The sequence below is a fragment of the Carlito syrichta genome, unplaced genomic scaffold (assembly GCF_000164805.1).
Source record: "Carlito syrichta isolate Samal-C Ts95f unplaced genomic scaffold, Tarsius_syrichta-2.0.1 Scaffold113490, whole genome shotgun sequence".
Lineage (NCBI taxonomy): Eukaryota > Metazoa > Chordata > Mammalia > Primates > Tarsiidae > Carlito > Carlito syrichta.
This window is the reverse complement of record NW_007057586.1, coordinates 183291-204983: the sequence shown is the minus strand read 5'-3', so window position 1 is coordinate 204983 and position 21693 is coordinate 183291. Positions and strand designations below refer to the sequence as shown.

General features: G+C 42.2%; 1 protein-coding gene across 1 annotated transcript in view; it reads right to left on the bottom strand.

The window, feature by feature from the left end:
• Positions 1–6350: 6350 nt before the first annotated feature.
• The window catches only part of KDELR2 (KDEL endoplasmic reticulum protein retention receptor 2), a 41671-nt gene continuing 26328 nt past the window's right edge, over positions 6351–21693 (bottom strand). Inside the window, exons 2-5 of the mRNA XM_021718900.1 lie at positions 15111–15215; positions 11492–11650; positions 9764–10016; positions 6351–8372 (exon numbers count right to left, since the gene is read on the bottom strand). Coding sequence (XP_021574575.1) covers positions 8338–8372; positions 9764–10016; positions 11492–11650; positions 15111–15215 — 552 coding nt within the window. The 3' untranslated portion in view covers positions 6351–8337. The remainder of the gene's footprint in view (positions 8373–9763; positions 10017–11491; positions 11651–15110; positions 15216–21693) is intronic.

Below are 21693 nucleotides of genomic sequence, written 5' to 3'. Positions count from 1 at the left end.
GGGATTACAGGTATGAGCCACTGCACCTGGCCAGGACTTGATTTGCTGTTCATTGTCTAGGCTTAAGGAAATAGACAAAGTGTTAGTAATGCAGATTGAATTTAAAGTGTGTTGTGTCTGTAACCATTATATTGTGCATAGTATGAAAAGATGAGGAAATAATCTTCCAGTATTTGAAAACTGTTACCTGTCTGAGCGAAGAAATCTCTTAGCCATTGACAACGATGAAGTCCTGACATATGTGTTCTTTGTTTCACTCTGCTCTTATTCCTCAAAATAAAGGAAAATATCAACCAACATTCACGGAGAACTACATTCACTCATTAGCTGCAACCATAGGTTGCCTGTGAATATGAGATGTAGGCTAAAATCAAAGCAATGTAAGAATTCAAAGTCTACATGGAATTTATAATAAAGAGCATTATGTATCATCATCATCATTATTATTATTTTGAGTCGGAGTCTTGCTGTTGCGCAGGCTGGAGTACAGTGGCACGCTCACAGCCACTGCAGCCTCGACCTGCTGGGCTCAGGCAATCCTTCCACCTCAGCCTCCCAAGTTGCTGGGACTACAGGCACGTGCCACGATGCCTGGCTAATTTTTTTATTTATTGTGGAAACGAGGTCTCGCCAAGTTGCCCAGGTTGGTCTCGAACCCCTGGGCTCAGGCATTCCTCTCACTTCCACCTCCCAAAGTGCTGGGATTATAGGTGTGAGCCACTGTGCCCAGCCTATATATTGTGACTAATTGTAAATAATATACTATACATCTGTGCAGCAAAGGATTAACACAACAGGCCCGTTCAAACCCTGCACATTTCAAAGAAAAGATTGGCTCTTAACCTGCTCAAAGGAGAGAACTTTCAAGCCCTTGGAATACTCTGCCTGATAAAAAGTGTATTTGTATATCTGGGGCCTAGCAGCATCACAAGTTTATGCTAGCAGTGGATTGGTGGGCGCTCTGGCTATGCTGTATCAGTTTGACCCCTGAGTGGGGGAGCTGGAGACTGAGTAGGTAAGGTTAGTCACACAGGTGCTCTATGCCTACATGACTGATCTGCAATAAAAACCCTCGGTACCAGGGCTCAGGTGAGCTTCCTCCGTTGGCGATACTTTGCATGTGTGGTTACACATTGTTGCTGGGAGAATTAAGCATTATTTATATGACTCCACTATGAAATGGCAACTGGAAACGGGTGCCTAGTCTCCTGGATGTTGCCCTATGCACTTTTTCTTTTGCTGATTTGAATCTGAATCCTTGCACTGTAATAAATAAGCATCATAATAGCTTTTCTGAGTCTGAGTGCTTCCAGCAAATCACTGAACTTGAGGTTGGTTTGGGGGATCCCCAACACATTTTTTATATCATTAGAATTTACAATGGATGTGTGTATATGCATATATTATTTTTTTGAAGAACCAATTACTAAACATCATGCACTATGCTGTACTCTAAAAGCTTGGCTGTTGCTGGTGAATTTTAAGCCTTTAGTTAGAAGGTTTAAAAAGCGATGCTAACAATATGCAATGTGTAGACCTTATTTGGATGTGATTCAAATCAACAAACCATAAAAATATTTTTTGTTTTTTGCTGGATGGACACCATTGATAGGAGATAAAGAGATGTTTTTGAGATAACCAGGAAAATTTGAACACAGATTGTTAGGCGATATTTAAGAATTATTAACTTTGTTGCTGTGATAAAAAGTCTTCGTATGTATGGATGAAATATACTATCTAGGATTTTCTTTAAAGTACTCAAAACATGAAGAAAAGATAAAACAATTGGGTTTATCTCACTATTCTCTCTACTTCTATGAATGTTTGAAAATAAAGTTTATTATTATTATAATTATTTTGAGTTGGAGTCCGACTCTGTCACCCAGGCTGGGATGCAGTGGCACACTCACAGCCACCCCAGCGTCAACTTGCTGGGCTCCGGTGATCCTTCTGCCTCAGCCTTCCAAGTAGCTGGAACTACAGGCATGCTACCACGCCAGGCTAATTACTGTAGAGACGAGGTCTGGCCAAGTTGCCCGGGCTGGTGTCAAATCCACGGGCTCAGGCAATCCACTTGCCTCGGCCTCCCAAAGTACTGGAATTACAGGCTGAGCCACCAAGCCCGGCCTAAAATTTATTTTTAAGTGATGCTTGTTCAGCTTTGCTCGTCCTCTATAATTACACACACACAAACATATGATGATATGAATGTTTGGCATGCAGATATACAACTGAAACTCCAAACCACTGTTAAGCCAGAAGTTCATAGGTTATGCCTGTGATCACACATATTCTTAAATGTACTCGTCTTTTAAACACACGATTTAAAAGGCCTCGGCCTCCCAAAATGATAGGATTACAGGTGTGAGCTGCTGCGCCTAGTCCTATTTTGTTTTTTTGGTTTTTTTTTTGAGTTGGAGTCTCACTCTGTCGCCCAGACTGGAATGCAGTGGCCGCTCCCGGCCACTGCAGCCTCGACCTGCTGGGCTCTGGCGATCCTTCTGCCTCAGCCTTCCAAGTAGCTAGAACTACAGGTGCGCGCTACCACGCCCGGCTAATTTTTGATTTATTGTAGAGATGAGGTCTCGCCAAGTTGCCCAGGCGGGTCTCGAGCCCGCGGGCTCAGGCAATCCACTCACCTCAGCCTCCCAAAGTGCTGGGATTACAGGCTGAGCCACCGAGCCCGGCTCCTAGCCCTATTTTAAAACAATACATTACCCCATCATGTGGGTATCTCATAGAAAGCATATTCAATTCCCTATTTTGGACACAGATATTTTTCAATTTTCTCAGATTTCTCAAAAATCTGAGAAAGCTGATTGAAAAAATAAAAACAGGATTTGTTCAGCTTAGCAATAAGATAATGTTTCTTCAACAATAACAATCTACAAAACTACTGAGTTTCAAAGAGATGTCTTGGGAAATTTGTAGCATACAAATTTTCTAAATTTTCCATAGTTCTAATCACTGCTAGTATATTCTGCCATTTCCACGTAACATTAATTCCATTGGTAGAATTAGACCTATTTTTGTTTATTTATTTATTTTATTCAGAGTTTCACTCTGTCACCCAGGCTGGAGTACAGTGGCATACTCATGGCCACCGCAGCCTTGACCTGCTGGGCTCAGGGGATCCTTCCACCTCAGTCTTCCAAGTAGCCAAGTAGCTGGAACCAGAAGTGTACGCTAGCATGCCCAACTAATTTTTAAAAAATTTATTGTAGAGATGAGGTCTCACCAAGTTGCCCAGGCTGGTCTTGAATCCCAGGGCTCAGGCAGTCTTCTCGCTTCGGCCTCCCAAAATGATAGGATTACAGGTGTGAGCCACTGCGCCTAGCCCTATTTTAAAACAATACATTACTCCATCATGTGGGTATCTCATAGAAAGCATATTCAATTCCCTATTTTGGACACAGATTTTTTCAATTTTGTTATTAAAAATATATTTTTAAAAAATACAGTAGCCGGCCAGGCTTGGTGGCTCAGCCTGCAATCCCAACACTTTGGGAGGCTGAGGCGAGTGGATTACCTGAGCCCGCGGGTTTCAGACCAGCCCGGGCAGCTTGGTGAGACCTCATCTCCACAATAAATCAAAAATGAGTCGGACATGGTAGCTCATGCCTGTAGTTCTGGCTACTTGGAAGGCTGAGGTGGAAGGATGCTGGGGTGGCTGGCGGTGAGTGCCACTGCACTTCAGCCTGGGTGACAGAATGAGACTCCAACTCAAAAAAAAAAAAAAATACAGTAGCTCCCTTTTATTCATGGCTTCAGTTACACCCGTCTGAAAAATAGGTGAGTACAGTACAATATTTTGAGAGAACAAATATAACTTCTATTGTAGTAATATTTTTATAATTGCTCTATTTTATTAATTGTTGTTACTGTACCTAATGTATAAACTAAACTTCATCATAGGTATGTATAGAGAAAAACAGCATATATAGGGGCCAGTACTATCTGGTTTTAGGCATCCACTGGGGGTCTTGGAAGGTATCTTCTGTGGTTAAGGGGGTATTGTTGTCAATCTGTTAAAAAGTTCTATTAAGAAAACAAAAAAACCCTTCTTTCCAAAATGAGCTATCCAGATCAAAGAATAACTCTTGAAAAGGAAATGACTCCTTGTGACATTTTTTTAGTTGGAGTCTCACTCTGTCACCCAGGCTGGAGTGCAGTGCAGTGGCACACTCTCGGCCACTCCAGCATCGACCTGTTGCGCTCTAGCGATCCTCTTGCCTCAGTAGCTGGAACTACAGGTTCGCACTACCACACCTGGCTAATTTTTTGCTTTATTGTAGAGATGAGGTCTCACCAAGTTGGGCAGGCTGGTCTCGAACCCGTGGGCTCAGGCAATCCACTGGGCTCAGGCAATCCACTTGCCTCAGCCTCCCAAAGTGCTGGGATTACAGGCTGAACCACGGAGCCCGGCCATGACTTTTTTAAGTGACCGAAATATTTCAGATGCAGAGAAGATGCCCGACACCTAAGGACCCACTGTGAAGATTTAGCAAGGGCTAACATCCTTGCACCATCATGAGTTTTTAAAACAAGGTCCTTGATATCCTCCTTTGCTTGTTGATTTCACTTCACAAATGACATAAAGTATCCTTCATAGGCTTTTTTGACATTTCATCACATCTTCCTATTAACTGTGAGCTTTACTCTTTTTCCCAATTGATTATTCATGCCTTCCTCTACTTCTCTCTTTAGGACTTAATTCTGATTCGAGTAAATCCTTATGACCTGGGTAATATTAATATCCTTGCATTTAATGTCTGCTGCTATTGTCTATGTTGGATTGGGGAGAAGGCAGTATTAGCCAGGTGATCGTATGGGAATTTGGATAGTTATTATTTTAAGCATTCTTTAAAGTTCTCAGACCTTGAAGTAAACAAATCACTTTTATAGTTTCAGAGCATACCAGTTTCCTTATTACAGGCCCATTTATTGTCACAGAAACCTTATTAAACGAGTAAATAGGGTCTGTATTTTCATTCTGTTTTAGTAACACAGTCAAGTGTAGTGTGGTATGTGCCTAACAACTCACCCTTGAAGGACAGAGATCTGGAGTATATTTTAGAATTGTAAAAAAGCATCTTTGACGTTTAAAAGGAATAGTACCAAGTTACGCTAGAACTTGCTTTTAAATTGCAGGGATAAAAGAGGGCATAGTTTCAAAACTGGAGGAGAAACACAACACCTACACGAGATTTCACGCTACAAAGCTAACCCAGCCAGATAGGGGTAGGGGCCTTGGTCAGGACTAGGCAGAGCTCTGGTTCCTTGGAAATTCCACACCAGACCACTAGAGGGCGGGGGCACACAGAAAAAAACCCACATGGAGCCCTAACCCGAACAAGCATCAGTCACCATGGCGATGACAGGTGGTTTTGGAAGGTATGTAGGAGTTCATTTTTTTCCTTATTTTTATTTTTGAGACAGCGTCTTCCTCTGTGACCCAGGCTGGAATGCAATGGCATGATCACAGTTCACCACAGCCTTGGCCTCCTGGGCTCGGGTTGTCCTCCCACCTCAGCCTCCTCTCCTGAGTAGCTGGGACTACAGGTGCACACTGCCACACCCAGCTAATTTTTTGTAGAGGCAGGGATCTCACTATGTTACCAAGGCTGGTGTCGAATCCCTGAGCTCTAGCAATCCTCCCACCTTGCCTCCGAGAGTGATGGAATTATAGGCTGAGCCTAGGAGTAGATTTCTATTCCTTTCCTAACAAGGGTTCTGAACCTTCTGACAAAACTGACCAATGCCATCAAATGGGCCAGAAGGACTCCTGCCAGAACCAGTTCCCAGTCAGCTTTTGAAGCAGCTGTCCCAAGCCACGCCCAGAGAACAGGAGGAGAATGGAGGTTGCTGGGGTGATTACTTAATGTGTACCAAGCTCTGCAATCTGAACTTTTCCAACAGTGGCTCATTGAAACCTCACGGAAATGCTGCAGTAGGAGTTCATCTACATAAGTTGGGGTGGGGGGTGGGAGGAGGCCCGTGTGAAATCCAGGAATGCAACTGTGGGAGCCAAGACTCTTACCACAAGTCTGAGCGCAAGGCGTGTGCTTTTCTTACTTAGGGTTCCCACAAATCATCATGATCTCTATTAAAACTATTAATACTTCTCTACCTACTCCTCTCATACCAGAGTATGAGGAAGCAGGAAACTTTCTTCAAAGTTTCTCTGTGACAGGACTAGACAGGAATGGACTGGCATCTGTAAAGAGCCAATGGCCAAGCAGCTTTTCTTAGAGCTATCAGTTACTGGGCAAATTTGTGAACTTTATTTCTCTTCATGCTTACATAGAACAAAATTCACACAAATGAAAGAAACACCTCAGTAAAAAGCATTAATTACCCGATAACCTTTATTCAGGAAGCGAATGACTATGACACAGTACTTCCTAAGGCTTGGCACACAGGCCTTTGTTTTCCATGTGAGTGATCGAGGCCCAGTCCCACACTCCAACTCAGGCACCCTTGCTAAAATGTCATCCTGGGTGACCACAAAATGGTGGCAACAACTTAGACAATTTTATTTTTACTTGGGCAGAACGACTACAGAAGGCATTGGTATGCTGAGGTGCCGATCCTTGTTCTGTGCATTGTGCTCTCCCATGAATGGCCCAGCTTGTGTCTGATTTACACGCACAAGACAAGTGTGAGCCCCCACCCCACCCCCAGTCTGGGCAGCAAGCAGGCTGCTTGACTTACTGTGGCTGGATTTCCCACCCATCCTGCACATTCGCAGAACCTTCCAAGGAGGATTAAAACAAACCATCAAAACTAAACCAAGACTAGGATGCTGGAAAGAAAGATGCTCTGACAGACAAAAGCAAGAACACGAGAAGGAGGGGAAAGTGAAACGAGGGCGACAAATATGGGAGGTTAAACTATGCCGTGACACTGCCGATTTAGAAAGGTGTCAAGACACGCTAGATGAACATAAAACCCATCCTACTCCCTTCCTTCATAAGACGTTCTAATGCAGAAACCAAAAATACTACACATATTTCTTGTAGTAAGCACTGTTAGTATTCAACACTTTAATATTTATGGTGCATCACATAAAAACAGTCATATACAATTGCATTAATAAAAAAAATGTAGCAAATCAATATAATGGCAAAACCAGGAGAAAAAAATTCTAGTATTTCCATAAAATGTAGAAAGTTTTACAGTGGGCTTTAAATGTTTGCAGCCCTACAGAGCGTTTGTTGCCAATTTAAAACAAAAAAATTCCAAATAGGATGTTCTAAAAGCCTAATTCATAAAAAAAGACAATTTAGCCTATGTGTTAGGATAGTAACACAAGATAAATCATGCAAGAGCTCAGTAAAAAAAAGAAGAAGAATATAAGGAATGGTAATTGGTACTGCCAAATTCTAAAAAATTCTAAATCATTTTACCACCCAAAAGTGACATGAAAAACCATTTGAATCTGAGCATGGACATGGTTGTAGTAATCTTTTGGAACTGTAAATGAACATGATAGGTAACTACTTGTGTTCCATTCCTCAGAAGAGCAGAATCCTATATCCAAAATAATCATCAATGTCCCTCCCATCCCACACTCAGAGGACAAGCAGCCAGAACCCTGCCCATAGAATTCTTCCACACCCTCGGGACAGTCTCACACTGACACATCTCAGCAGGGCAGGGGAGCAGGCACCTTTGGTGACTCGTAAATGAGACTCCATCAACATTCAGAATCTTAACAGTTTGTTAATGAAAACTATAATACTTGCAAGTCATTGTTACCAACCTTAAATGTAGTGTTATAATGTCCAAGAAAGGATTTCCATGTCAGGTAGGAATAAATTTGAACAGATACACTCAATTGAACATAGTGTCTCAGATTTCAAACGAATATAACTCGTCTTTTGGCAAAAAATAAATATAGTGGAATGCAAGTTTGAAAGATGGAAGAATATATAATGTACCAACTGTCAAGGAGTACAATTTCATTGCAGATACAAAGACTCAACAATGTCAAAGAATTTTTAAAATAAAAAAAAAGTTTGCACATATTCCTCACAAAATCTTCACTTTTGGAACTATTCCAATTGAAGCTACACACTGAATTTATTAATACAGCATTAAGTTTCTTTGTGTAAAAAAATCTTTGTACATAGTAATAAAAAAAGATAAGGCAAGATGCATTAAACAGAAACCTTCTGGTTCTTTTCCTCTGTGTTCTTACAGAGCCACTGATGACTATCTGCAACAAAAGAGTAAAGTTTCTGATTTTCCATATCAAGCATCTTATGCCTTTGCTGTGGTAAGAATTCTGTCCGAGCACCCTGAAGGACAGATGCTGGTGATGGTCTTTGGCACTTAGGCTGGCAAACTGAGCTTCTTTCCCTTGAGTACTAGAATTTTAAAGAGAGGAAAAGAAAACAAATGTTACTGATATTGACAAGCTTACATTTCCTTCTTCCTATTCCTAGAAGTCTGTCCCACACAAGATTCTACATTGTAAAGTACAGGAAATAAACAACTGTAAAATTACAAATTTGATTGAAAGCGCCTCTAAACTCACAGTGGCTTTTTATCATGACTTTTACCCTAATCAATATATTTTAAAATATAGTATATATAGGGAAGTCTATGAAATTTGGGGTATTAAAAAAGCGAAGATATATATGCTCTTTTATCTAGCAATTCCAACATTAGGAATTTTATTGTCTAGCTGGGATTTTTAGGCTGAGATCTGTTTTAGTTCCTCTAAAACTATATGTATAAATTTTTTTGTGTGTGTATACATATATATTTTGAATAAGGATCATAGCTTTCATCAGATTTTTGTAAAGCCACATGTCCTATGTTCATACAAATGCAAAAACATACACATACAAGGATGCTGATTTAATCACTGGATTTAGTAGCAAATCAATAACAGACTGACTACTCATGAATAGGAGGCTGGATAAATGAATTATAATATATAAACAAAATGAAATACTCTTATTAGGCTGCTGAAAATTATGTAACTTTCTGTCTACTGACATAAAATGTGAGTGGAATTAAAAGCACAGAATGGAATAGAATGTATGGTTTAAGTCATTTATCTGTGTATATGCATAGAGAGATATCTGATATTATGTTTACTAAAACATTAACAGAGATTATCTCTGAGTGGTAGGATATCAGGTGATTTTGAAATTCTTAGTTATGACTGTATTGTTTTGTTTACAATGAAAATGTGCCATTTTAGGAAAAGCTATAGCAAAAGAAAAGAGGTTCCTATATTTAAAAAGACTGAAGGCCAGGTGCCATGGCTCACGCCTATAATTCCAGCACTTTGAGAGACCAAGGTGGGTGAACTGCTTGAGCCCAGGAGTTCAAGACCAGCCTGGGAAACATAGTAAGACCTCTTATCTCTACAAAAAAACCCAAAAAATTTGCTGGATGTGGTGGCGTGTGTCTGTCGTCCCAGTTACTGGTGATGCTGAGGTGGAAGGATCGCCTGAGACCAGGAGGTCAAGGCTGCCATGAGCCGTGATTATCGTGATCATGCCATTGCACTCCAGCCTGGGTGACAGAGTGAGATCCCAACTCAAAAAAAAAAAAAAAAAAAAAAAAAGACTGAAAAACCCCTGACCTAGAATTTAATTTGACAATAATTAAAATGTTTTTCTGAAGCCAGTTCTGCTTTATGACATAGGGCCAGATTAGGAGAGTGTTGGTAAAGGGAGCTGGGCAAGCAAGCCCTTAAAAGAACATGTGACTTTGGGAACAAAACAGGTAACACTCAGCATACCTTTTGTAATGTACAAGTAGAAGAAGTCACAGTATAGAATGGTCTGGACTACGCCGGCCACCACAGCAATGAGGTCAAAGAACCCCTCAAAGTAGAAGCGCCAGATCCAGTTGATAAGATACAAAGCACGATAGATGCCCAGGAAGAACAGGTAGTGGGTGGTGATGGTCTCGGCCTCCCCAGTCTTACTGATCATAAAGAGCTGTGGAAGGATAGCCACTGATTCAAGGTAGATGGAGAAGGTCCATAAAATCTGGAAGAGAAATAACAGGCTTCAGAAGGATCCAGCAACCCCCATGAGCTCACAGGAAACATTCTTTCTTGCTTTACTGTAAAGCAGTTTAAAAGGAGTAGGGAGTCTGGGGGTGTGGGCATCTCAGCCCGAAACACAGCAGCTTGGCAACTGCGTAAGTTATAGAAATTTAAGCAACGTTTAAGAGGCAGGGCACTACCAATGACAAGCTGAGTAAACGGGACACCTTTACCCCTGTGAATTTTCATTACCTTGTCTCTCCAATGTCTTGTTCTTCCCTGTACAATTTTCCATGAGTCAGCATAAAGATGCTCTGTCTGGATCAGCTTGCCCCACTCCGGATCTGGGGTCCTGAATCAACTTGCTCTCCACCACGGTTGACAATACTGGGTCCCTCCTACTTCCTCGTTGTTGTTTTTCCTCACCAACTGATCTCCTTGCCAGGCCAACTAAATATTTTTACTATTTTCCCCATTCTTTAGGCTGCCTGGTGTGGCTAATCAAAGGTCTAAAAAATCAGAGTGGTAATTATGGAAACTCTCTGCCCAACATGTTACTTGATTAATGCTGACAATAGAAGGACTTGCAAACAGTCCTTGAGTGTTTTAACAGGCCTGGCACCCCAAGCACCTGGCAGACACCAAAAGCAGCACAGTAATTTGATAAGCCCCAGGAGGCTAAGCAGCAGCTCTGCACTGGTGAAGGAAAAGGCCCTTAGGGGCAGATCGGCAAGCAAGCTGTACAGTGCCAGCAGTACCATAAACCACCTTTCCTAAAGGTCCACAGTATAGCAGTGCTGCTTAGGAGAGTCATAGACACAATGTCCATGTGCAACGTCTGTGCATGAAAAGGAAACAAAATGTGGGCCAGAATAGGGAGACCATATTCTTCAAACACTGGGATAGGCAGGGTTCGGTATCTGGTACCACAGAAGTCAAGATAATGACATACAGTTTCTTTCTTTTTGAGTTGGAGTCTCACTCTGTCGCCCAGACTGGAGTGCAGTGGCCGCTCCCGGCCACCTCAGCCTTGACCTGCTGGGCTCCGGCGATCCTTCCGCCTCAGCCTTCCAAGTAGCTGGAACTACAGGCGTGTGCTACCACGCCTGGCTAATTTTTTGATTTATTGTAGAGATGAGGTCTCGCCTGCCCAGGCGGGTCTTGAACCGTGGGCTCAGGCAATCCACTCACCTCAGCCTCCCAAAGGCTCGGGATTACAGGCTGAGCCACCGAGCCCGGCTGACATACAGTTTCAAGTTTATATATTAAAGGACTCGGGCAATAAGCTGTCAGCAGTCATCTAAATACTTGGGTGCTTAACTGTCACCCGCAATTTGTTTACACCAAATAGTGAATGTTGCACCAGAACTTTGCAAACTAGAAAACAAAAACCAAAAATCCCACAAAAACCCACATTATTTACAAACAGGTTATTGACTAGAGACCCAGTTATGACCGCTAGATAACTTAACTAACCTCAAGAGGAGAGAAATCATGATTGACTAGAAATGAAAGGCCTCCCACAGGGACCACCAGAAACTCCACTCGGAAGGTATCATGATTTCCATCGTAGGTTGCCTTAAATTTCATGTAGATCAGGTACACTGTGGCATAGGAGCAGGCAACGTAGATAAGCTAAAAACAAAAGAAAAAAGGTACCAGGTTGTTAATACCTTGCAACTGTTCTAGTTCCCTCAGCTTTCTACATCACCCACGAATTTAGAAAGGCTAGGTTTTTTCCCCTTGGCTTTTCTTTTTTTTATTTTAAAATTTAAATATAGTAAAATTCACTTTTTGAGGGTGTAGAGTTCTGAGTCATATAACCACCACCACAACTGAAATACAGACATAACAGTTTCATTACTCCCAAAATTCTGCCATGCTGCGCTTTTGTAGTCAAATCTACTACTAACTGCTCTTTAGGAAAGATAACTTGAGAATGTCAATTAGGCAACCATCTGGGCAAATGACCTAATAGGAAAATGAGAGCAATCATGAAGCCTTATACACTTAAAACACACACACACACACACACACACACACACACACACACACACGGCCAGGCAGAATGGCTCATGCCTGTAATCCCAGCACTTTGGGAGGCTGAGGTGGGAGAACTGCCTGAGTCCAGAAGTTTGAGACCAGCCTAGACAACATAGTGAGACCTCGTCTCTACAAAAAGAAAAAAAATTAAGAAATTAGTTGGGTGTAGTAGTGTGTGCCTGTAGTCCCAGCGACTTGGGAGGCTGAGGCAGGAGATCATTTGAGCCCAGGAGTTTGAGGCTGTGGTGAGCCATGACTGTGCCACTACACTCTAGCCTGGGCGACAGAGTAAGACCCTGACTCAAAACAAAAGGACACTGATATCTCATCATGCAGTTATATTTGCAAATAGTCAACATGGTATTAAAATTGTTGGTCACACCCATACACCAAAGAATGACCCCACCCCCCAAAAATTAAGAAACATTAACATACTATTAGAGGAGTCCTCTCCACACACAAATATATGTACACATGCATATGAATAAATAAATAATACATAATCTACACACACACAACACATACATCCTACATATGCACTGATTCCCCCTCAGGGGCATACCCAGCCAAGGCTCATAGCAGCGGGGTCCCTCACCAGTAACCAGCCAGTGGCCAGCTGAGATTACGTCCATCAAGGCCTAGCAGCAGCTGGGGAAGCAGAGCTGCTTTTCTTCTCTTACCAGCATGTAGTGGCAGTTAACATAAAAACACAAACACCTCAGCTCTCACGCACCTTCAGGACATCAACCAAGCAAGCATGGATTACTCTGAACACTGGGAATCCTGGAGGGAAGAGGAGGGCTCTTCCTCCACACAACTCTGATGCCTGCAATGCTTGCCTAGACAACACCAAGGACCCAACCATTTTTTTCCCCCTGAGGTAGAGTACATCAACGGGGGGTGGGGGTGTGGTGTTTGTTTATCATTTTTATGTAAGCTAATTATTTCCTGATTATTAGGCTCCCATCACCTAGTAATAAAGAATGGAATGATTATAGTTGACTCAAATTTACTTTTTAGTGAAGACCATAGACTCAAATATCGTTTTGTCTACTTTGATCTGTGCTTATAAAAATGCTTTTGAAGCCGGGTTCAGTGGCTCAGCCTGTAATCCTGCACCTTGGGAGACTGAGATGAGTGGAATGCCTGAGCCCGCAGGTTCGAGACCCACCTGGGCAACTTGGTGAGACCTCATCTCTACAATAAATCAAAAAATCAGCCAAGCGTCGTAGCGCATGCCTGTAATTCCGGCTACTCGGAAGGCTGAGGCAGCAGGATCGCTGGAGCCCAGCAGGCCGAGGCTGCAGTGGCTGGGAGCAGCTACTGCACTTCAGTCTGGGTGACAGAGTGAGACTCCAACTAAAAAAAAATGCTTTTGAAGCCGGGCTCGGTGGCTCAGCCTGTAATCCTGTGCCTCGGGAGGCTGGGTGAGTGGATTGCCTGAGCCGCCTGGGCCACTTGGCGAGACGTCATCTCTACAATAAATCAAAAAAATTAGCTGGGCGTGGTAGCGTGTGCCTGTAGTTCCAGCTACTCGGAAGGCTGAGGCGGAAGGATCACCGGAGCCCAGCAGGTCGAGGCTGCGGTGGCCAGAAGCGGCCACTGCACTCCAGTCTGGGTGACAGAGTGAGACTCCAACTCAAAAAAAATTTTAAAAATGCTTTTGAATACAAAGTGTTGGGGGACGTGAGGGTTGTGCAAATGCCATACTAACAGGCTTCAGTTTAAACATTACTTCTTTGGGTATGCCAATAACCAAATGGCCTAAAACAGTGCCTGGCACACAGATGCTCGGTATTTGTAGAATGACTGTAAGAAAAGTCAGACTCCTAGTCTGAGAGCCCCTATATTCTTCATAGCAACCAACCATTCCAAAATGGTCATTTATTTAGTGTTGATGATTTGTCTGCTCTCCAACAGGCTATAAGACTCCTGCTTGTTTTCTGCCATATCCTCAGTGCCCAACTCTGTAGGTGTTTGTAAGCATGAATTCAATGACTGTGGGGAAGAACGGAAGCTCACTTAGTCCAGTATCTCCCCAAGTGGGAGTATCTACTAGGAGTGGCATACAAGATGTTAGGTGGGATGCAAACATTTTGTATTTTAATAGTGATACATTTGTTTAATGTGAATCGGGGAAAGTATAAGAATGACACCAAAGGTTTCTTCATGAACACTAATGTTTAGGACAAGTTAAAAGGTTTAAAAACTATATTATTATGTAATTTATGATACAGATGTTATTTAAACATGGCAAATGTAATAAAGGCTCACAGCAGAAGTTTAAGAAAAATTGACTAAGTGGAAAAGAAAAAAGTAGAGGCCTACACACGGTTCCTTACATAGCAGCAAACTGAAACACTGCAACTAGGAGTTCTGGCTTAATTCCTTGTTATGTACCAACTTGTTGTATTTCTCTGGGGCGTCTATAATTTCCCACAGCTTGAAAATATAATAGTTACTCCTCTTCCTTATAGGGTTATCAAAAGCTTTGGAAGATTTATCATACGTGAGTTACTAAAATTAAGAAATCTCTAACTTCAAAGTACTTTAATTAAGTATTGTTTAGAATCTAGAAAAATATGCTTAATAGCAACTTTTTATTCCCAGTTATATGTTTTTAAGAATAGTATAGTTAGATATTATCCTTGCAGGGTTATTATTATTATTTTTTTGAGTTAGAGTCTCATTCTATTGCCTAGGCTGGAGTGCAGTAGCACTGATCACCGCTCATTGCAGCCTTAACCTCCTGGGCTTAAGTGATCCTTCTGCCTCAGCCTCCTGAGTAGCTGGGACTACAGATGTACACTGCTACACCTGGCTAAATTTTTATATTTTTTGTAGAGACAAGGTCTCACCATGTTACTCAGACTGGTCTTGAACTCCTGGGCTCAAGCGATTCTCTTGCCTCAGCCTCTCAAAGTGCTGAGATTAAAGGCGTGAGCTACCATACCCAACCTTGAAGACTTTTCATTAAAAATACATAGCTGAAAAATTTCCATAGGTCTGTGCATTGTGGATAAAACATATTCTATTGGATGCCATACTGTACCTTCATAAATGTATTATATAACGAAACAAATGAAGTAAAAAGATCCAGGTAACGAGTTGTGAAGACCAGTGCATACAGAAGCTGGCTTTTCCCAGAAATACCTAGAGAAACAAAAGGAAAGTATTAGCAAAGTCCAGAAGAGCCTTATGACTCCCACAGATCACATTCTGCAGTAAGTACAGATAGGGAGAGTGGAGCACTTGGGGTCAAAGGCCCAGGACTGGAGACGATTCTGAATAAACAAGAGCAGTTTCAGTTTTTCTTTCTGTTCTTCCTGAACATGCTCCTTTTGGGATGCTCTAACATCTCTGCTGTCTTATTATGGTGGCTGACTACAGGCAAGTGCCTCATGCCACCTCCAATATACCAAGATGTATATCATTCAAATGAACATTACATCACCTCAAATATATTCTCAAATATATCACCTGAGGTAGGAATATTTTTCTTTCAATACTTCTGCTGTTATTCAGTGTTGTAGCTGGTCTGTTACCTTCAGATCTTTCTTTCTGTTTTTTTGTTGTTTTTTTTTTTTTGAGTTGGAGTCTCACTCTGTCGCCCAGACTGGAGTGCAGTGGCCGCTCCCAGCCACTGCAGTCTCGACCTGCTGGGCTCCGGCGATCCTTCCGCCTCAGCCTTCCGAGTAGCCGGAATTACAGGCATGCGCTACCACGCCCGACTGAATTCTTGATTTATTGTAGAGATGAGGTCTTGCTGCCTAGGCAGGTCTCGAACCCGCGGGCTCAGGCAATCCACTCACCTCAGCCTCCCAAAGGCGCGGGATTACAGGCTGAGCCACCAAGCCCGGCTCTTTCTTTCTGTTTTAAAACAAAATGTTCACAGTGACAAATCTTTGGAGAAGGGGGTTGGAATCTACTCTGATTAAGGGGGATAAGGAACCGAGTGAGGAACATGGACTGAAGCAAGAGCTTGAGCAGTAACTCCCACTGAAATAATGACATGAGCTCCCAACGTGACTTCTTTACTGAGGGCAGCATTTACTTGGCTCTGTTAAAATTTTTAAAAATTCCATCTCTTACAGTCATCACACAGCCAACCTCATATTCACATAAAAACATTCCTGGATGCAATGACAAGAGGGCAGGAGCCTGCAACTACTGCCAGTCTTCAAAGGCAGCTATCCTTTTTAAAACCTTAAAACTGTTTCCACCTCCAACCACCAACCCACTTCCACACTGGGTGGCACAGCCTGACTCAGCTGGGGAAGACTAGAAGTTTACAGGGTATGCAACAGGCTTTTCTGATATCGATACTTGGCCAAATATTTATGTGACAAAGGACATGAACTATGAGTTTCAGATGCTAGAGACTGAGCGAATTCATTAAGGAAACTAGAGGCTGACTAAATGTCAGGACCCGCCCACCCTCAACTAAAATGCAAACTTTACACCATTACACATTTTAGTAAGCAAGCATGTACTTAACAGAAATGTCGCTGCACCCAAATCATTCACAACATTCATCTTGAATGTGAAAATCACATTGTTTTTCACTGACATTTTATAAACAATCATTTTGCAGCTTACTGAGACTGAAAGACTGAATGTAACTCTGTACGAATAATTGCAGTCTCGAAAACACCTGAATAGAAACTGAAGCAAAAGGCAACTCTATTCTTCCAAATTCATCAACAGAAACTAACTTGAAGGGCCAAAGGAGGAGACACAGACATCTGCTCTGTTTAGTCTTTTCCCCAGTAACGGAGATTTTTTTCTACAGAGGTCAGTGTTCAAAAAGAGAAACAACAAGGCTGATGCTAACATAGAGAAAATTGGAGAGCGAATACAAAGGGGGGAAGAACAAGGAGCAAGTAGATAACATTAGTTGGATTTTTTTGTTTTTGTTTTCTTTTGAGACAAGGTCTCACTCTGTCCCTCAAGTGGAGTGCAGAGGTATGGTCCTAGCTCACCATAACCACGACGTCCTGGGTTCAAGCAATCCTTTAACCTCAACCTCCCAAGTAGCTGGAACTACAGGCACATACTACCATGCCAGGCTAATTTTTCTATTTTTTGTAGAGATGTGCTCTCACTACATTGCTCAAGCTGGTCTCAAACTCCTGGGCTCAAGTGATTCTCCTACCTTGGCTTCCCAAAGTGCTGGGATTACAGGCGTGAACCACCACACCTGGCCAGATCACATTTGATATTTGTTGACACCTTGAGAAATAAATTTCCAGTTTATTTCCTATATGGTTCTTTCCAATATTTTGAATAACAACTCATAGGATACAAATAGGCAGATTTTGTTGTAAAGGGTTTATTCTAATGGAACTTTGGAAGCCCAACAGATTTGAAATTTTGTCCTCATTTTTAGCATTCCTATATTAAAAAGCAGAGACTATCATGTTTCTTTTGGCAGGCCCCTGTGAGACCCAACTCACATATGGCCTCCTACGGGAGGTCATCTCTGAAGACACCCTCCCTTGGTGCTGTTAATTCATTCATCGAGCACATAATGGGAACTACTTCATGCCAGCTGCTGCCCTAGCTCCAATTACAGTACTTACAAAAATATACTGTGATGATCTGGTTCCTGCCTCCCCTCTTCCACAACCTCTCACTCAATACTGAGATTTCTAAAGGCTGGGGTCATGCCTTATTCTATCTTGAGTTTCCTGTGCTGGGCACTGGGCCTGACACACAGCAGGGTTCAGAAAATATTTGCTGAATGTATGAACCAATGAACAAAAGAAAATGGAATTCGTTTTATTTTCATGTCATGGAGCAAATTCTCTTTTTGTGGTATTTGGGGACAACATTTCTGAAGAATTTCCAAGTCATACTGTGTATGACTGTAAATAGAAAATGTGCTCTGGGTTCTGCCCTGATTTACTGAGCGTGGGAGAGCACCAGGAGCATGGGGCAGAGGAGAGAGGAGGACAAGCAGTAAGTGGTCTGAAGCTTGTCCTATGGGTGTAGAATCCATGCAGGACCACCATTCTGGAAATGTGAGGATGCGTACACACTTCTATCTCATTCTCCCCAGCCTAGGATCCTGATTAGCAAGCAGCAGCTTTTTTCTTTAAAAACGTATTGCTGTTCTGCCCGCTGCTTTCTAACAGCTACTCAATTAATGAAATAAATAAAACAGCAAAGATGGTCCTCTCTCCAGAGGAAGATGGGGGGGTCCCAGCTAAAGACAGAAGGGTGTGTGGCGAGAATCTCCTGGGTGCAGGGAGGTGGAATACCTACTACTAAGCCAGAGCAGCTTCCAGTCAGTTTCTCCCCATTCTGAGATCAAAGCATGCTAAGGTTACCAGGTAATATGCTCCCATGGAATACTCACTGTAAATGTTTCTGAAACTGATATCCCTCCTGAATATCATAATACTGCAAGAAAGGGATTGACAGTAGCGGGACGCTGCTTGGGGTGGAGGGTGGTACATAACATCAGTAAGGGTACCTGATCCAAAACCAAGCAAAGTGAGGATCAATGGAGACCCAAATTTCACCTGTATAATGACCACTTATATTCCTAATCCTGAATTGTACCCTACATCTTTAAAATAAAATAAACAAAGGAAAGAAACTGACATCCCAATACCAAATGCACCAAACTTCCATACTAAGGTGTATAACTTGTTGAATGGAAATGAATCATTACACTTAATATCACTCTTGTCTTATCAAGATCAAGTTAGATTTAATAAAAGCCCACAACTATACACTTCAGTTCATGTTGCTTTAAGTTATACTGCAGGTTAAAAGTTACATTTCTAGCAGGGTGTGGTGGCTCATGCCTGTAATCCCAGCACTTTGGGAGGCAGAGGCAAGAGAATTACCTGAGCCCAAGGGTTCGAGACCAGCCTGGGCAACTTGGTGAGACCTTGTCTCTACAATAAATCAGAAAATTAGCTGGGTGTGGTGGCACACACCTGTAGTTCCAGCTATTTGGAAGGCTGAGGTGGAAGGATCGCCTGAGCCCAGTAAGTCAAGGCTGTGGTGGCCGTGAGTGTGCCACTGCACTCCAGCCTAAGAGACAAAGTTAGGCTCTGACTCAAAAAAGAAAAAAAAAGTTGAATTTCTTATATTCCTACTGGTTTACAGAACAGATCCTCAACTAAACAGAAAAGCTTCCATAAATTATTCTTGTCCTGGTAACAGTATGGAACATAACCAAGCACTGTAGACCAGATCACCAGGAAAACCTTCATGGCAGCTCTCAACAGCTGTGCTCCTACCTATTGCCGCAAAGAATCTGGATATTCTAAAATCCATCAACTTTCTCTGGAGTCAGCAGCCCAATAGTTAAGAACTGCTTTCGTAACAAGGCTCTTTTCACTGATCACAGAAAGTGAATTAGGAAAGAAAAGGCTTTAGAGTCAGAAGGTCTAGGTGCATCAAGTTCAGTCTCCTAATGCAAAGGGTAAGTCTGGGCCAATAATATATTTGGGTCTCCCAATCCTCTTTTCTGTCATCTGTCAAATGGAGACAAAGTATACTAACACTGTGGGATTGTTAGAGAAAAAGTTAAAGTGCTTTATACTATACCTACTACTGTGAATGCTTGATAAGTGGCAGCTCTTATTATGTACTGTTATTTTTTTTCAAAGAAATCCATGCTAATTATTTTTTTTATTTTTGAGTTGGAGTCTCACTGTTGCCCAGACTGGAGTGCAGTAGCATGCTCCCGGCCACTGCAGCCTCGACCTGCTGGGCTCCAGCGATCCTTCCACCTCAGTCTTCCAAGTAGCCGGAACTACAGGTGAGTGCTACCACGCCCGGCTAATTTCTTTGATTTATTGTAGAGACGAGGTCTCGCCAGGTTGCCCAGGTGGGTCTCGAAGCAGGTTCTGGCAATCCACTCACCTCAGTTTTCCAGACTGGGATTACAGGCTGAGCCACCGAGCTTGGCCTACTAATTATTTTATTAAAAATTCCAACTGGGATAAAGTATAAGGAATAAAAAGAGGACTTTTTCAACATCCTTTCCACCTCCACTTTAAATGTAACTTTCCAGGTTTTTTTAAAGTCCCTTTTCTGTATGTGTGTTTGTGTGTACCTACATATGTGTTTACGCCTTAAAATGGGGCCAGTCTTCTGCTTTACAACTTGCTTTTTAAACTTAACACCTCAGATTCACCCTCTCCCGGTGTTTAAACTTCTGGTTCTAGCTCATTTTTTTAAATGGCTGCATGGTGTTCCACCATATGGCTGTACCATAATATGTACAACCACTCATTAATGGACATTTGGATTGTTTGTAATTTTTGTTGTTATAAATACTGCACAAACATCTCTGTCTCTATAAACATTATTTTGATTTAGGTACAGTGAACATTTTATACCCACGTATAGTATGATTACATATATGACAATATCTATAGTTCAGTTTCCCTAAAATTGCTGGAATAAAAAACATGAACATGAATGGGAAGAGGTTGGTCAATGGGTACAAAGTTACAATTAGACAGCAGGAATAAGCTCCAGGGTTTTATTGCACAGTAGGGTGCAGATGGTTGATAGTAAGCTGTATGTTACAAAATAGCTAGAAGAGAGGTTCTTTAATGTTCTCACCATAACAAAATGATAAGTGCACGAGGTGATGGATATGATAACTATGATGGATATGATAACTACCTTGAGTTGATCATTAAACAATGTACACATGTATGGAAACATCATAATTGTACTCCATAAAAAATACAATTATAAAGTATTAATTAACATTTAAAAAATGTGTTTAAATCTGTAATAACCCAAAATAATGCAAAAAAAATTACATAAACCTGGTCAGGCGCGACGGCTCACATGTAAACCCAGCACTTTAGGAGGCTGAAGTGAGAAGACTGCCTGAACCCAGGAGTTCAAGACCAGCCTGGGCCACACGGCGAGATGTTGTGTCTACAGATAAAATAAAAAAATTAGCTGGGCATGGTGGCAAGCACCTGTAGTCCCAGCTACTTGGAAGGCTGAGGCAGAAGGATCACCTGAGCTCAGTAGGTCAAGGCTGTGATAACCATGATTGTGCCACTGCACTCCAGCCTGGGTAACAGAGTGAAATTCCAACTTTAAAAAATTACATAAACCAGCCAAGCTTGGTGGCTCAGCCTGTCATCCCAGCACTTTGGGAGGCCAAGGCAAGAGGATTACCTGAGCCCACAGGTTCAAGACCCACCAGGGCAACTTGGTGGAACCTCGTCTCTACAATAAATCAAAAATAAGCTGGGCGCGGTAGCGTGCGCCTGTAGTTCCTGTTACTTGGAAGGCTGAGGCGGAAAGATTGTAGGATCCCAGCAGGTTGATGCTACGGTGGCTGGGAGCATGCCACTGTCTTCCAGCCTGGGTGACAGGTCCCGCCAAGAAGCTCGGGCTGGTCTTGAACCCATGGACTCAGGCAATCCTCTCACCTTGGCCTCCCAAAGTGCTGGGATTATAAGCGTGAGCCACCACGCCCAGCCTCATTTTTCTATCAAGTACCTAAAAAATTAAAGTAGCAGTACTCTGTTATGAATAGTAAATTTTTGCCACAAATATATCACAGATTATTTATTTCAGTTTATTGTCTTTTTTTTTTGAGTTGGAGTCTCAAAAAAAAAATGGAAGGATCGCTGGAGCCA